General features: G+C 47.3%; 1 protein-coding gene across 1 annotated transcript; it reads right to left on the bottom strand.

The window, feature by feature from the left end:
* Window positions 1-4,036: 4,036 nt before the first annotated feature.
* SPN (sialophorin) lies at window positions 4,037-5,895 on the bottom strand. The gene is made up of 2 exons (XM_052636239.1): window positions 5,851-5,895; window positions 4,037-5,492 (listed from the first exon to the last, which is right to left on the bottom strand). Exon 2 carries the CDS (start codon window positions 5,474-5,476, stop codon window positions 4,037-4,039), a length of 1,440 nt encoding a protein of 479 aa, XP_052492199.1. The 5' UTR covers window positions 5,477-5,492; window positions 5,851-5,895.
* Window positions 5,896-15,214: the final 9,319 nt, after the last annotated feature.

The following is a 15,214-nucleotide window of genomic DNA, read 5'->3' as shown; positions in this document are numbered from 1 at the left end:
TTTCAGTCGTGTCCAACTTTGTGACCCTATGGACTGTAGCCCACCAGGCTCCTCTGTCCATGGGATTCTCCAGGCAAGAATACTGGAGTGGGTTGCCGTGCCCTCTTCTAGGGGAATCTTTCTGACCCAGGGATTGAACCCATGTCTCTTCCTGCAATGGCAGGCAGATTCTTTACCACTCCCGCCACCTGGGAAGCCCCTTCCCTCCTGAGTACACAGCTAAACTACATTTCCCAGCCCCCGGGAAAAGAGACCACCATGTGACTGAATTCTGTCCGGTGGAATGTGAACAAAAGTGATACAGGCCACTTCCAGCCTTCCCATGATCCTCCCTAGGAATGGCAGAGCCGTAAGATAGAAGGAGCCTGGGTCCCTGAGTGAGCTCGTGGAAGATTGCCCTCCAAATACCAATTGTTGCATAAGCAAGAAAAAGCTTCTTTTGAGTTCTACCCCTGAGATTTGGCAGTTGCTTATTAATAGCAGTTAGCTTGCCCTAACACAAGAAGATTCTCTCCACAGCTCTTCCTTTTCTCATTCTACACGATGAATGATACAGTTTATGCATTTATCCATCAGTGCCATTATTTAAATTGCTATGCAAACTCAGATGACTCTTTATTTCTCCAGCTCTGATCCCTCCAAAATTTCAGGTCTCTACTTCTAACATCCCTCCTGACAGTTCTAAAAACAAACTCATGGAGAGTTCCCTGGTCACTACTGGTTAGGATTCAGCATTTTCACTGCTGTGGCCTGCGGTTCAATTCCCCTGGTTGGGGAATTGATGTCCTGCAAGCTGTGCAGAGCAGGCAAAATATAAATAAATACATAAGTACAGAAATACTCATGTTTTCTCCCCAAACTGCTCATCTCTCTGCATTTTCACATAATTATGTCAGCATCTTCATCTCCCAAGACAGAAACCTTGGAGTCTAACCTCATTCTTCCTCTCATCATCTCAATAGTCAATTAGTTCCACAAATCTTATTCTCTGGATAAATATATTTCAAGCCTGACCTCTTCTTTTGCCTTAGACCAGACTCCCACCCTATCTAACTTGAACTAGGCTGATGCTCCCATCTCCGGTCGCACTGCCTTCAGGCCATGCTCCTGGATGCCAGTTTCAGTCAAAAAACTGATCTGGCTCCTCCTCACAGGGGGGACGCCCCCACCCTTCCTCTCTGCGTGAGCATCTCTGCCTTGCTTCTGTGTTAACTAAAGAAACTGTTTCTCTACGTGCTCTCCCACTTGTTGTGCTATCTCTAATAATTAACTTTGTACCTGCAAAAAACAAAGTCAAAAGACATCTGATCCTGCCATGGCTTACGTGAAAAACATCGTTTGCTCATTCTTTCATTCATGTACTCCTCCATTCAGTAAACACACATTAGGTAAGCATGCCAGGCTCTGGAATCTGGAGTCATAAAGACGACAGGAACAGGGGACACCTTCGCATGATGACAGCCCAGTTGTTCTTACTGTCACATGAGGCACTGTCGGAGTGGAGGAGAAACCCTCTGCTGGGCATGGAGGCAGCGAGGGTGGCTTCGCAAAGGCAGTGACATTTGAGCAACATCTTGATGGTTAAGAGGAGGTTGGAGGGAAGTCAAGATGCGTGTGGGGTGGGCAAGATGGGGAGTGGGCGGGCTTCAGGCGGAGCATGCGCAAATGTAGGAGTGAGTATGTGGCCCTCTCCGTGGCTGGCAGCACTGGGGATCTGGGCCATGGTCTGGCTAGCTGTCCTGAAGACATGAGCTGGGCAGGCAGGTTTGCTAAGCACCCCAGGTCTGGCCATGGTCTGGCTAGCTGTCCTGAAGACACCCACTGGCAGCTCATTGCTGGGGATACACAGATGATCTCCAGAATAGTCTGAGTTTTCTGATGGCTAATGGCTGGACCCCAAACATCCCAAACAGGAGCAGACTTATGGATGCAGAGGAAAATGAAGTGTAAATATCCACTTTTAGAAACGAGATATACTTTGAACCATGTTTTGAGACCCTTTTCCTGACTGGAGAAGTAAATTACATGACTAGATTTTTCAAGACCAAAATCCTCTTCCACCTAGAATTTGCACTGGATGACAAAGCTGTATTTATAACTGATTATAATGTGCACTTTTGAAAATAAAATAGGAACATGCGTTTTAAAATATAAGATGAAGAATAAAATACCATATATGGTTGGGTGTGTGAAGTATTCTGTTATTTAAGATACTAGAAAATGCTGGCAATTTTGCAAAAGAGGAAAACTGTTATTTTACCATCAGGACAAAATTAGTATTTTAAATATTTTATTTTTTATTTATTTATTTTGACAAAGGGTACGGGTTCCGTACCTGGTTGCGGAACTAAGATCCCTCCTGCTTGCACAGCATGGCCAAAAAAAAAAAAAGGGCACCCAGACATGTGTGGGGAAGACTAGATTTCCACCCCCGCTTCCCCAGGTGTGGGTGGCACAATTCTGGGTGGGTCCCTAGCCACTTTCCGCCACTTCTCTCCCCATCTCTCCCCCACCCTCCCATGAACTGTCTGACCCAGCTCTTTCCCTGTCTCCCACATCCCCTCCGATCCAAACCACCTGGCAGTCACACTACCATGGTGTCCCTTGGCCTCTCCTTTTGTAGGTCAGTACGTCTGCTCTTGGTCACTGCTCCTCTTAACAACTTCCTCTTTGCAAGTCCTCTTTGTTCTGGGGAAATACCAACAGCCTCCGGGTCCACGTGGTGCCCAGGGCACTGGCCTGGGCTGGTCTCAGAGATAGTGCAGCTGGGTCTGGTCCCCTTTTCTCCATCCCAGAGCCACAGGGATGCTCCTGGTTCTGGGACCTGTCACAGCTCCCTCTCTCACAAACACATTAAAACGGGTAACAACATCAGTGAGTCCTGGGCCTCAGTGTGCCCACTGGAGGGGTGGTGGGCGGAGGGGAGGGGATGATGGATGAAAGAGTGGGGGGTGGCAAGTGGGGAGGGTGTGGCTGGAGGGGTGGGGGGGGAAGTGGGGATAGGGGTAGAGGTTACGGGGTACTTTGAGGCTGAGTTGAAGAACGACGCTCAGTCACACATGCAGTCTTTCTCTCACGCCAGGCCAGACAGAACTAAATTTTCCATCCCCACCCATCTGAGCAAAGACAAGGGCGCCTATGTTCTCAGCACCTCTTTAGGGTGGCATCTCCCCAGCCTCCGCAGCCTTTCCTGCCCCTCCCTCACACCGTCTATACTGCTCCCCACTGTTGTTCACAACATCACCAAGTCCTTGCCTCCTGCACACAAACCGCATGCACGAGTGGACCCACGCAGACGCCAAGACTTCTAAGAACTACACCTGCCCAGAAACTTCTCACCTCTGCTCTTGGGAGGAGAAACAACCGAAGCCTCTGGCCGCCTCCATCCAGAGTTGGGGGGAGTGTGGCAGCTGGGACCATGGGCCAGTCTAGGGGCCTGGGGCTGTCACAGATACACTGAAAGCACCCCGAGGTGACGCCACCCAGCCCATGCTCTGGGCCAGCCTGGCACAGACCACTGGCACCCAGAGTTACAGGCAGTTCATGGGCTAATCCACTACAAATGTCCCAATCCATGGGGCCATTATGTACTTTCCAGAGTAATCCTGAAGTGGGAGGTTGCTGGGTTGCCAATTCCTTCTTCCCTGATATTTGTGGGGAATCAGCTGAGAAATCATCAATCCAGGAAGTTTGGCATTTCCAGAGACTCGGCAGCTAGTTTCAAGGGCCAAAATGTGGAGAAAATGTGATGGGGAGAAGTAGCGGTTGATGAGGAAGTTTCATTCGTTCCATCTGCAAGTGTTCAGTGGGTGTAGGCCCTGGTCTAGGTGCTGGGGGTAGATGCTGGGGGTGGATGCTGGCTAGAAGAGCCAGGGTTAAGAAGCTGAATGAAGATTGAGGGTGAAGATGCTGTATTAAAATCCAAAGAGCGCTGGGTGAAAATGCTGGGTGACGGATGAGGAGGCTGGATGATGATGGGAGGGAAGGTGATAAAAGCAGGAATGGTTCTAAACTCTAGCCTTGAGATTCTTGAGCATTAAGGGGTCTTCACCTCTCTCACTTCTGGCCCATTAGAAGTAGGGGCCTCTGCACCCTCATCCTCTTTGCACACCAGCGGCTCCTCTTCCCCCTTTAAGCTGGAGGCTGCCCCTGCCTTTAGCTCCTCCAGCGCCATGGAGCCCTGGCGAGACTTCCGTCTACCAAAGAAAGTGGTGAGTGTGGGTCGCTGGCCAGACCCCTCCCTGTGGGGGCCATCAGAGTCATTGTTCCCCCCAGACGCTCCCTCTGTCGCTGTCATGGCCTCCTCATCAGACACCCGGGCGACCCCAGCCCAGGCGTCTACCACCCCGTTGCGTTTTCCACTTCTGCTCAGTGTCAGGACTCCCGTCTTCCGCTTCTGCCGCCGGAACCACAACAGGACTGATGCCACGAGGACAACGACCACCAGCAGGGCCACGAGCACAACCACCAGCAGGGTGCCGTTTGTCCCCTGAGCTGGAATTAGTTTGTCCCTCCTGCTTACGTTTGTGGAGGTATTTGGGCTGGATGTTGTTACGCCATAGCTAGTGGGGCCACTGGTCCCCATGGGAGTCTTGAGAGAGGTAGCTGGCATGGTGACCAGGAGTCCACTGGACCCCTTGGAGGTCTTAGGAGGGCCAGTTTTCATGATGACAGGGTATCCACTGGTCATACTGATGGTCTTCAGAGAGCTAGTTGCCGTGGTGACAAGGGGTTCCCTGGTCCCACTGGAGGTCTCCAGAGAGCTTGTTGCCATGGTGACAGGAGGTCTGCTGGTCCCACCAGAGATCTCCAGAGAGCTAGTTGCCATAGTTAATAGGACTTTGCTGGTCTCACTGGAGGTCTCCAGAGGGCTAGTTGCCATGGTGACAGGGGTTCCACTGGTCCCATTGGAGGTCTCCAGAGGGCTAGTTGCCATGGTGACAGGGGTTCCACTGGTCCCATTGGAGGTCTCCAGAGGGCTAGTTGCCATGGTGACAGGGGTTCCACTGGTCCCATTGGAGGTATCCAGAGGGCTAGTTGCCATGGTTTCACCAGTCATAGTAGGGAGTCCTGTAGGTTTCATTACTGAGACACCAGGTATGCTGGGGGTATCAGAGATTTTCATGGGCATTGTTGACTTCTCGGTTGAATCTTCCTGGGAGATTGTTGACTCAGATACAGGACTGTCCCTGCTGGCAGCAGGGGAAGTTTCAAGAGAGGACACCACATTGGGTATATAGGAAGGCGGGAAGGTCTGGTGCTCAAGGTTATCACTCATCTTAGAGGACTTGTTTGTTGTAAGACTGGTTGCCACTGAGTTGAATGTCAGCTTCCCAGAGACCGAAGAAGAAAGAAAGTCTGTTGTGGGTTTAGATATCCGCGAAGGAGAGCTGCTTGGAGACACTTCAGTCAGGTTTTCCGCCCTCATGCTCCCGAAGAGGAGGAGAAGCAGGATCATTTCCAAAGCAAAAGGCATGAGCAGGAGTTGGGACCTGAGGGTGGGGAAGTTGGAGAAGTAGAGCACATAAGGATCTGCGGGTAGGGGGAGGACCGAGCCAGGCCCTCCCCTCCTGCCCACTTCCCTGCCAACTGCCGGTTCAACGGCTTTTTCCACCCTTGCTTTCACTAGTGTCAGAAATAACAAGATACTGGCTGCACCCCCATCAACTCTATCCCTCAGGACCCCTCGGCACGCTCTAGCCATTGCCATCCCATCCTGCCCTGCCCTGACCGCATGCAGCTCCGATGGCTCCCCGTCCTTTTTTCCCATTATCTGGGAAGGTTTTCTCAAGCCAGAGGCACATTCCCAGGTCCACCGAGGCCTCTGCCCCACCACGTCCCACTGCTTACCAGCTCACTTGAAAAGGGCACAGGGCTGCGACCAGGCTGCTCCAACTCCTCCTGAAGCTGGGGCAAGACTGGCGGTCAGGGGCCCCAAGGGGAAAGGAAGTGGCCCTGGCTCCACCCACTCCAGCATCCTGCCCCACCCTCCCCGCTCCTACATTGCCCTGTGATGAGAGAGGCATCACTCACTTTTTGAGGGTCCCAGGTGATGACAGGGGCTCTGGGGTCTCCGCTGCAGCAGGTGGGGATGGTGGGCGGGTTCTGGAATGGGGATTCCTAGATCTTCACTGGAAAATGGGATGGCAAGTTGGTGACTCTGGAACAGGTATAGGGGTCACAGCAGAGCTGGTGGAGATGGGTGCTTGAAAACAAAGGGGTGTGGAGGAGGAGATGGGAGGGGAAGGCGGTTTCCTTTGCCTTTGTGGTCCCCAGGCTGTTAGGTGCGCCCCCAAGGCTAGCACGTCTTCTGCCCCAGGAGCTCCCAGGAAATACCAGGGCAAGAGGAAGCCCTTGACTCTGGCTGGGGGCAGTGAAAGCCTTTGCAGGCTGTGTGAAATTCCTGGTGGGCTCTGGACTTCTCAAGAAGCTGGGGGTGGTTACCACAACAGCCCCAGGCATGGACTGCCTGACTAAATCAAAGTGGTTATTGAGCACTGAATATGCAGTCCATCGGGTCACTAGGAGTCAGACACGACTGAGCGACTTCACTTTCACTTTTCACTTTCCTGCATTGGAGAAGGAAATGGCAACCCACTCCAGTGTTCTTGCCTGGAGAATCCCAAGGACGGGGGAGCCTGGTGGGCTGCTGGCTCTGGGGTCGCACAGAGTTGGACACGACTGAAGCGACTTAGCAGCAGCAGCAGCAGCATGCTATGATCTTACTTTTTTAATTTTTGAAACTTTGTATTTATTTAATCACTTTTACCTGTGCTGGGTCTTTGTTGCTACACAGGCTTTTTTCTAATTGCAGCGAGCGGGGGCTACTCTCCAGGGGGTGGTACTTGAGCTTCTCACTACGGTGGCTTCTTTTGTTGCGGAGCACGGGCTCTAGGGCACGCGGGCTTTAGTTGTTGCCACACGTGGGCTCAGTAGCTACACCTCTGGGGCTCTAGAGCACAGGCTGAATAGTTGTGGTGTATGGGCTTTAGTTGGTCCACAGCATGTGGGATCTTCCCAGATCAGGGATCGAACCTGTGCCTCCTGCACTGGCAAGTGGATTCTTTACCACTGAGCCACCAGGAAAGCGCCCTCCTTTTTTTCATTTTAATTGGAGGATAATTGCTTTACAATGTCACGTTGCATTCTGCTGTACAACAACATGAATCAGCTATTAAGTATACATATATCCCCTCACTCTTGAGCCCCCTCCCATTATGCTATGATCTTATTTTTGCAAAAGACTAATAAAAATGTGGGAATCTACATGGAAGACACTGAAAAGATATCTACAGAGGGGATTAACAAATTTTGTTGCGCAGGAATGAGCAGAGTTCTCTATTTTCTTCTTTGGGTGGTTGCTGTTTTTTCACTTTCCTTTAATTTGAGAGCTTTGACTTTTGGTATGTATATATGATTTTTTTTTCTTTTTTTTACCTTTCTTTTTAAAAAAAATCAAAACTGGTATTTATGTTTTGCTCAATCACTCAGTCGTTTCCAACTCTTTATGACCACATGGACTGTAGCCCGCGAGGCTCCTCCATCCATGGGATTTCCCAGGCAAGAATACTGGAGTGGGCTGCCATTTCCTCCTCCAGGGATATTTATGTTGTACAAGTACTAATACATGTACATGACATGTGACCAAAACAGGCCAGTATCAGGGCCTGGGACTGTACCTAACTCACAAGCTAACGAATTAGTCTGACAAAGACATGAGACTCCTAAGCCAGAGACACAGAAACCCACCACTCATCACTCAGCAAACAGCAGATGCGCTGCGTCTGCTTCAGTTCCGCTTACCCCGTCCCTCCCCTCGCGCCGCCCCCTCTGCCCCCCCCCGCCCCCCCTTACCCCCCCACCCCCCACCACCTTCCGATTCGCACAGCGGTGAACACGGAGAGACTTGCCCCACAGCTGAGGAACTCTGAGCTTGTAGAATTTCCTTCTTTTTGAGTAGGTGGTAAGCAAACTTGCCCTTTGTCCTGAAGGGAGACATTACTTCATCCCTCAGCGTTACTCACTGTCAACACAACCTTGAGAAACTGCCTGGATGTAGAACGGCCAGGATCATGTATTGTTGGCATATCAGCAAGAGTGTGGGCTTAACAGGTGGCTCAGTGATAAAAGAATGTACCTGCCAATACAGATGAGGGTTCAATCCCTGGGTCAGGAAGATCCCCTGGAGAAGGAAATGGCAACCCCCTCCAGTATTCTTGCCTGGAGAATTCCATGGGCAGAAGAGCCTGGTGGGCTACAGGCCATAGGGTCACAAAGAGGGGGACACAACTTAGAGACTGAGCATGCACGGACGTATGCACACATAGCAAGAGTGTGCAAGTATGCTCTGGGCTGCAGGGGATTGCCTCTTCCACCAGGCTCCTTGGAAAATGGCTGATCCCAGGGCTGGAGCCTGGAAAGTATAAGATGAACCCAAAGAACTATCTTGTTCCCTGATTTCAAGCTATATCTCATGCTACAGTAATCAAAACAGTATGGCATTGGCATAAAAACAGACACATAGATCAATGAAACAGAATAGAGAGCCCAGAAACAAACTCACACTTAATTGATTAATTAATCTGTCAATTAACCTATGACAAATGAGTCAAGAATATGCTATAGGGAAAAGACAGCCTCCTCATTAAATGGTGTTGGGAAAACTATACTACTTACAAAAGAAACAAACTGGACTACTTTCTCACACCATATGCAAAAGCAAACTCAAAATAATTTAAAGACTTGAATGTAAGACTTAAAACCATAAAACTCCTAGAAGAAAATATAGATGATAATCTCCTTGACATTGGTGTTGACAATGATTTTTTAGATTTGACATTAAAAGCAAAAATAAATGGGACGACATCAAACTAGAAAGCTTCTCCACAAAGGAAACCATCAACAAAATGAAAAGACAACCTACAGAATAGGAGAAAATATTTGCAAATCATGCATCTGATAAGGAGTTAATATCCAAAATACATAAGGAACTCATGCAACTCAATAACAACAACAAAAAAGTCTGATTTAAAAATGGGCAGAGGAAAAAGAAAAGTCAAAAAGAATAGAAATGGGCAGAGGGCTCAAATAGGCATTTTTTCAAAGAAGACATACAGGTGGCCAACAGACACATGAAAAAATGTTCAACATCACTAATCATCAAGAAAATGCAAATCAAAACTGCAATGAGGTGATCACCTCGCACCTGTCAGAATGACTAGTATCAAAAAGACAAGAGGGACCTTGGCAGTCCAGTGGTTAAGCCTCCCAGCTCCCACTGCAGGGGGCATGGGTTCAGCCCCTGGTGAGGGAACTAAGATACCACAGGGCACAACTAAGAATTTGTACATTGTAACTAAAAAAAATTCCGCTTGCCACAACCAAGACCTGGTGTGGCCAAATAAGTAGATATTAAAAATACTGATAATAAAGACAAAAAAGACCAATTTACAACCAACATAATAATAATGGATTCAGATAAGAATGAATGTTTAAAACCACTGGGTGAAATTGGAGCAGGGAGGTGTGGCATGCACATAGGGTATGTTTATAGTGTTAAAGCTATGTATTTATAGTCCACAAGCTATGTATTCATTAAAGGAAAGTAGCAACTTTACAGTGGAGAAAACTAACAGACACTATCTTACCAGAGCAATCAAAGTTCACATCACCAGTGATAGTACAAACCCAACAAGAGGCTCCAGATATGATGCACCGAGAAGGATCCCTTCTGTCCTAGCAAACAAATGCAAAAACCTGAATCTAATCACTGAGAAATATCAGGCAGATCCAAATTGAAGGGCACTGTACAAAAGCAACTGGCCCTTACTCTTCAAAAATGTCAGTGGCAGGAAGAACAAAGAAAGCCTGAGAAACTCTTTCAGAACTTTAAAGAGTAGAGACTTGAGGACTAGATGCAATATGGTATCGTCAACAGGAAAAAAAAGATGCTGTAAAGGACACCAAGGGATAACTGGCAAAATTTGATTAGACTGTAGAATATATAATAATGTTGTTGAGTTAACATTAATTCCTTGAATTTGATAAGCATATTATGGCTATATTCCTAGTTTGAAGGAAATAACATGTTTAAAGAACGTAGGAGTCATGGTGCATAATCCAGCGAGTTCCTCTTCAATAGTTTTACACACACAATAATAACAACAGAAAATTTAAAAATTTGGAAGATAAAAATAAAGCACATATGGAAAAATAAAATGAAGTGAGGGGGCTTCCAGGTTGTTGAACATGCAGAGATGGGGCGAGATGGGGGCGGGGCTTGGAAGCTCCGCCCCCTTTCCCGCAGACCCTGCCCTTTTCCTCTCTTTCATCTCGCTGTTCCTGCATTATAAACTTTTATAACAAACCGGTTATCGAATATATCAACATTTTCCTGAGCCACCATTTCCCTCTATATATTTAGCACCTGGCCTGATATTTGAGAAGAACTCGACTTCAAAATGAGAAAGCAGAAAGAACTCGACTTCAAAATAAGAAAGCAGAAACGTGTATCTTGCAAATCTCTTCGCAGGTGCCCATAAAAGAAGAGAAAAAGAAGAAAAAAAGGTTTCTAGTTAGCGGTCATTACCAAAAAGGTGAATGGCGTCATTATGTTTCCCCTAAGTCAGGAACAAAGAGGACTCAGAGCTTCTGAGTTTGTAAGATGTATCCAGATACCATACTGAAAATGTAATTCCATCATTCTTCTATTCTTTTCTTCTATTCTATTCTATTCTTTGTCGTTTAGTCACTGAGTTGTGTCTGACTCTTTGTCACCCCATGGACTGTAGCCCACCAGGTTCCTCTGTCCATGGGATTTCGCAGGTAAGAATACTGGAGTGAGTTGTCATTTTCTTCTCCAGGATATCTTCCGGAAACACGGATTGAACCTGCGTCTCCTGAATTGCAGGCAAATTCTTTACCTCTGAGCCACCAGGGAAGCCCATTACGTGCTCAGGCATCTAATAAAAGGACTTTTTTTTAAAGTGGTGAAGACATGTGAAAGATCTGCGGGTGTTCACTATATTATTCTTGGGACTTTTCTTACCTGAAAAATTTCGAAATAAAAGAACATACTGGAAATTCCTTGGCGGTCAAGACTCTAGGCTTTCACTGCCAAGGACACGGGTTTGATCTCTGGTCAGAGAACTAAGATCCTGCAAGCCCTGTGGCATGCCTCCCCCGACACACGCACAAAAGATAAAATAGAAAGACCTAGAATCTGGTTACTCTTCCCCCACCGTCGCTGTTGTCTCCCTGCTCTCAGCCTTGTCTTTCATCACCTCCTTTGGGCTCTTAGCCAAGGAGCAGCCAGAGGGACCCGGGTCAAACATCTGATCTCACCCGTCTCCCGCTCTAAACTCTGAGACAGCCACCCACAAGGTGGACAACAAGGCCATGTCAATCTGACCCTCCCTCCCTTCCTGCCCTCATTCCCTCTGCTCCTGCCACCCAGGCCTCCAAGCTGTCTCTGGAGAATCTGAGCCTGGAGGCCTTTGTGCCATTTGTGAACCTGCCTAGAAGGCTCTTCCCTGTTATCTAAATGGGTCAAGTGTCACCTTCTCAGTATGTCTTTGCCTGGCTACTGTACTGTATTATGCAGGAGGAGGGGACTAAAACTGTTCTCCCCTCACCCCAGCCTGCATGTCCCAGGCCCTACCGCTGTTTTCTATGGCACTTTTTATTTACTTTTTAAAAAATATTTATTTAGTTTTTGGTTTTGCTGGGTCTTTGTTGATGCACATGGGCTTTCTCTAGTTTTGGCGAACAGGGGCTACTCTCTAGTTGTGGTTCGCAAGCTTCTCATTGCAGTGACTTCTCTTGTTTCAAAGCACAGACTCTAGGGCACGCCGGCTTTACTAACTGCGGCTTGTGGGCTCAGTACTTGCAGCTCATGGGCTCCAGAGTGCTGGCTCATGAGTTGTGGTACATGGGCTCAGTTGCCCAAGGCCTGTGGGATCTTCCTGAACCAGGGATCAAACTGGTGTTCCTTGCATTGTAAGGTGGATTCTTAACCACTGGATCACTAGGGAACCCTCGTTGACTTGCTTGGTAAACAGTAGGTGCTCCATGATGTTTACTGGCTGACAAGGAGTTCTCTGGCTGAGAGAAGAAAGAAGGCATAGGATGAAGAATTGTGCCACTGAAGCAAGGATGCCTGAAAGGGACCAGACGAGGGTGGAGCTGCAAGCACTGGGTGTGCCTGTAATTGTGAAGGCTGCACCCAGCCCACAGACCTCCAGGAAGTCCCTTGAGGTCATCAGAGGTCTGCAGGTGCTAGAGTGGGGCAAGCCACTTGTGTTCTATGAAGATAATATTTCTGTCCTCTCTAGGGTTTGGGCTTTCAGATCTGATCTCCTGCAGGTCTCTGAGGGGCTGTTTCCAGGCAGACATCCAAGCAGATGGGAGCCTGCTCCTTCCTGCCCCTAAGCCTGAGGCCAAGGAAGCCTCAGATTAGGGATCACGGGCACCTGAGCTGCGTCACTTACTGTCCGCATGGCCTGGGGTCAGGTATGTCATCTCTGTGTCTCAGTTTCTTCATCTATAAATAGGGACGATAATACTATTTGAGGGGACTTCCCTGGCAATCCAGTGGTTAAGACTCTGTGCTTCAGGGACTTCCCTGGTGGTCCAGTGGTTAAGAACCTGCCTCTCAATGCAAGGGACACGAGTTTGATCCCTGGTCAGGGAGCTAAGATTCCCTCATGCTGTGGGGCATGGCCAATATATACATACATACATATATTATTTTTCAAAGTTCATAGGAGGATTAAATTAGATAGTGTAGGGGAGCAGGGCAGTCCCTTAGTAAGAGCCTAGTAAACAATAACTGATGCGTATGAGCTGTGTTGTGATGTCCCATCTAATCCTCCAAAGCCTGGGCCCTTTCCTCCCATCCACAGCCCTCTCCAGGAACAGGGCTGACAAGTCAGGCAGCCCTTTCTTCTCTGCTATCCGCCCCCTCCCAGGGACTTTCTATCTGGTCAGAGGGGTGTTTATGTACTACTAATTTATCATTGAATATAATGGTTTCTCAATTTTTATCAAAGTAACGCATATTATTAGCACAGAGTGTTTATCATGGAGGGTAATACTCCTCCCTTTCCCTCCCGAGTCCTAGTCCTGGAAAGGAACCATTCTTTAATCTCCTTTATTTATTCTAGTCTCAATTCTTCTGGTAGTTCCATATTCCTCAACAACATGTTAATTCTGCTGTTTCTAGAAGTATCCTCCCTGGCTGTCATTAATCCACTGGCTTCCAGCTCCAGTAGGAAAGTATCTGACCCACTGGCCCTGTCCCACTTCCCAGGTCAGTGCCATCCCTTTTTTTTAGGCCTTCTGTAACTGTGACTGCAGTTTTTGTTGCTGTAAATTTAGTAGCTCATGGTCATTTTTGGTGTCAGCTGTCATGTGTGGCGAGATGATGGTTGGAGAGGACTCTGAGGCCAGACTTCCTAGGGCCAGACCCCCAGACTCCGCCGCTGACAGAGTGTGTGACCCCGGGCAACAAATGTCACCTTCCTGTGCCTCAGGCTACTGAGCTGTGGAGAGTTAGCCTTATCCTAAGGATTCAGTGGAGGGCTTCCCTTGTAGCTCAGTTGGTGGAGAATCTGCCTGCAGTGCAGGAGACCCGGGTTCGATCCCTGGGTTGGGAAGATCCCCTGGAGAAGGAAATGGCAACCCACTCCAGTATCCTTGCCTGGAAAATCCCATGGACAGAAGAGCCTGGTGGGCTGCAGTTCATGGGGTCGCAAAGAGTCGGGCACGACTGAGCGACTAACACTAAGGATTCAGTGAGCTAAGCCAGGGGTAGCTGTGCCATCAACCTGTTAAAGAGTACAACTCAACTGAGGACCTAATTGGCTTTATACTAAACAATCCATGAATCTAGCAGCATCTCACCTAGCCAGGAGAAACGCGCTCTGAGGGGCTGTACAAATCGATGGCTTTTATAGGCCTAAGTTCGGCAGGATGAGGAGGCGATTAGCCAAAGAAAGAAAAGGATTATTTTAGTCAATTATTTCCTTACAGGCAGGGGTCAGGAAAGATAGAAGTCTTATCAAGAAAATTACCTCACTAGTGTTGATCAAGAAGTTTCAGACTGGTTAATTTAAACTTTCATGCCTGGGAACAGCTGAAACTATAATCAGGTTAGGTATTAAGTTTTGGTTTGAGTGACTTGGCTCAACACAAATGGACTCCATTTGAGGCCTGTTGCCTCATCTTTAATAGATCATAAGTTCTATGTAAATATTGGCAATTATAGATCCTTTTTTAGAAAAATATTTATTTATTTATTTGGTCATGCCAGTTCTTACTGCAGCATGTGGGATAGTTCCCTGAGCAGGGATCGAATCTGGGCCCCTTGCATTGGGGGCATGGAGTATTAACCACTGGACCCCCAGGGAAGTCCATTTAAAAAAAAATTTTTTTTTTCTTTTTTCTAATGTCAGTGGCTGGAAGCTTTTATTTATTTGTTTATTTTTGGCTGCACCATGCAGCATGTGGGAATCTTGGTTCCCCAACCAGGAATTGAACCCCATGCAGTAGAGGTGCAGTATCCTAACCGCTGGACCATGGGTCCCCTCTTATATAGCAGTTTCTTGACTGTTGCTTTGTGGTTTCCCTTTCCTGATCTCTCTCCTAGTTTCTGATATGCGCACATTTAGTTTTATAATGCTTAAAGTAGCTAATACTTGCATCTCTTCTTTGCATTGTCTAGAGCTATACTGTCCAATACAACACCAACTGGCCAAGTGGGACTATTTTAATTTAAATTAATTAAAATTCATTAAGATTTAAAATTCAATGGAAAGAAAGATGTGGCTTTTATACACACACACACGCACATACACACCTACACACAATGGAATACTACTCAGTCATAAAAAGAATAAAATAATGCATTTGCAGTAACATGGAAGGACCCCTAGGGATTATCACACAAAGTGAAATAAGTCAGAAAAAGACAAATATCATATGATATCACTTATATGTGAATCTAAAAAAAATGATACAAATGAACTTATTTATAAAACTCACAGTCATAGAAAACAAACTTATGGTTATCAAAGGTGAAAGGGATGGGGGAGGGATAAATTAGGAATTTGGGATTAACAGGTACATATCACTGTATATACAATAGATAAATAACAAAACCTATTTATAGCACATGGAAACTATATTCAATATCTTATAATAACCTATACTGGAA

Source organism: Budorcas taxicolor, chromosome 2 (assembly GCF_023091745.1).
Source record: "Budorcas taxicolor isolate Tak-1 chromosome 2, Takin1.1, whole genome shotgun sequence".
Classification (NCBI taxonomy): domain Eukaryota; kingdom Metazoa; phylum Chordata; class Mammalia; order Artiodactyla; family Bovidae; genus Budorcas; species Budorcas taxicolor.
This window is presented reverse-complemented; position numbering and strand designations above follow the sequence as displayed.

Coding starts and splice junctions, on each gene's coding strand:
- SPN (XM_052636239.1), bottom strand. CDS start 5,476: ATGCCTTTTGCTTTGGAAATGATCCTGCTTCTCCTCCTCTTCGGGAGC.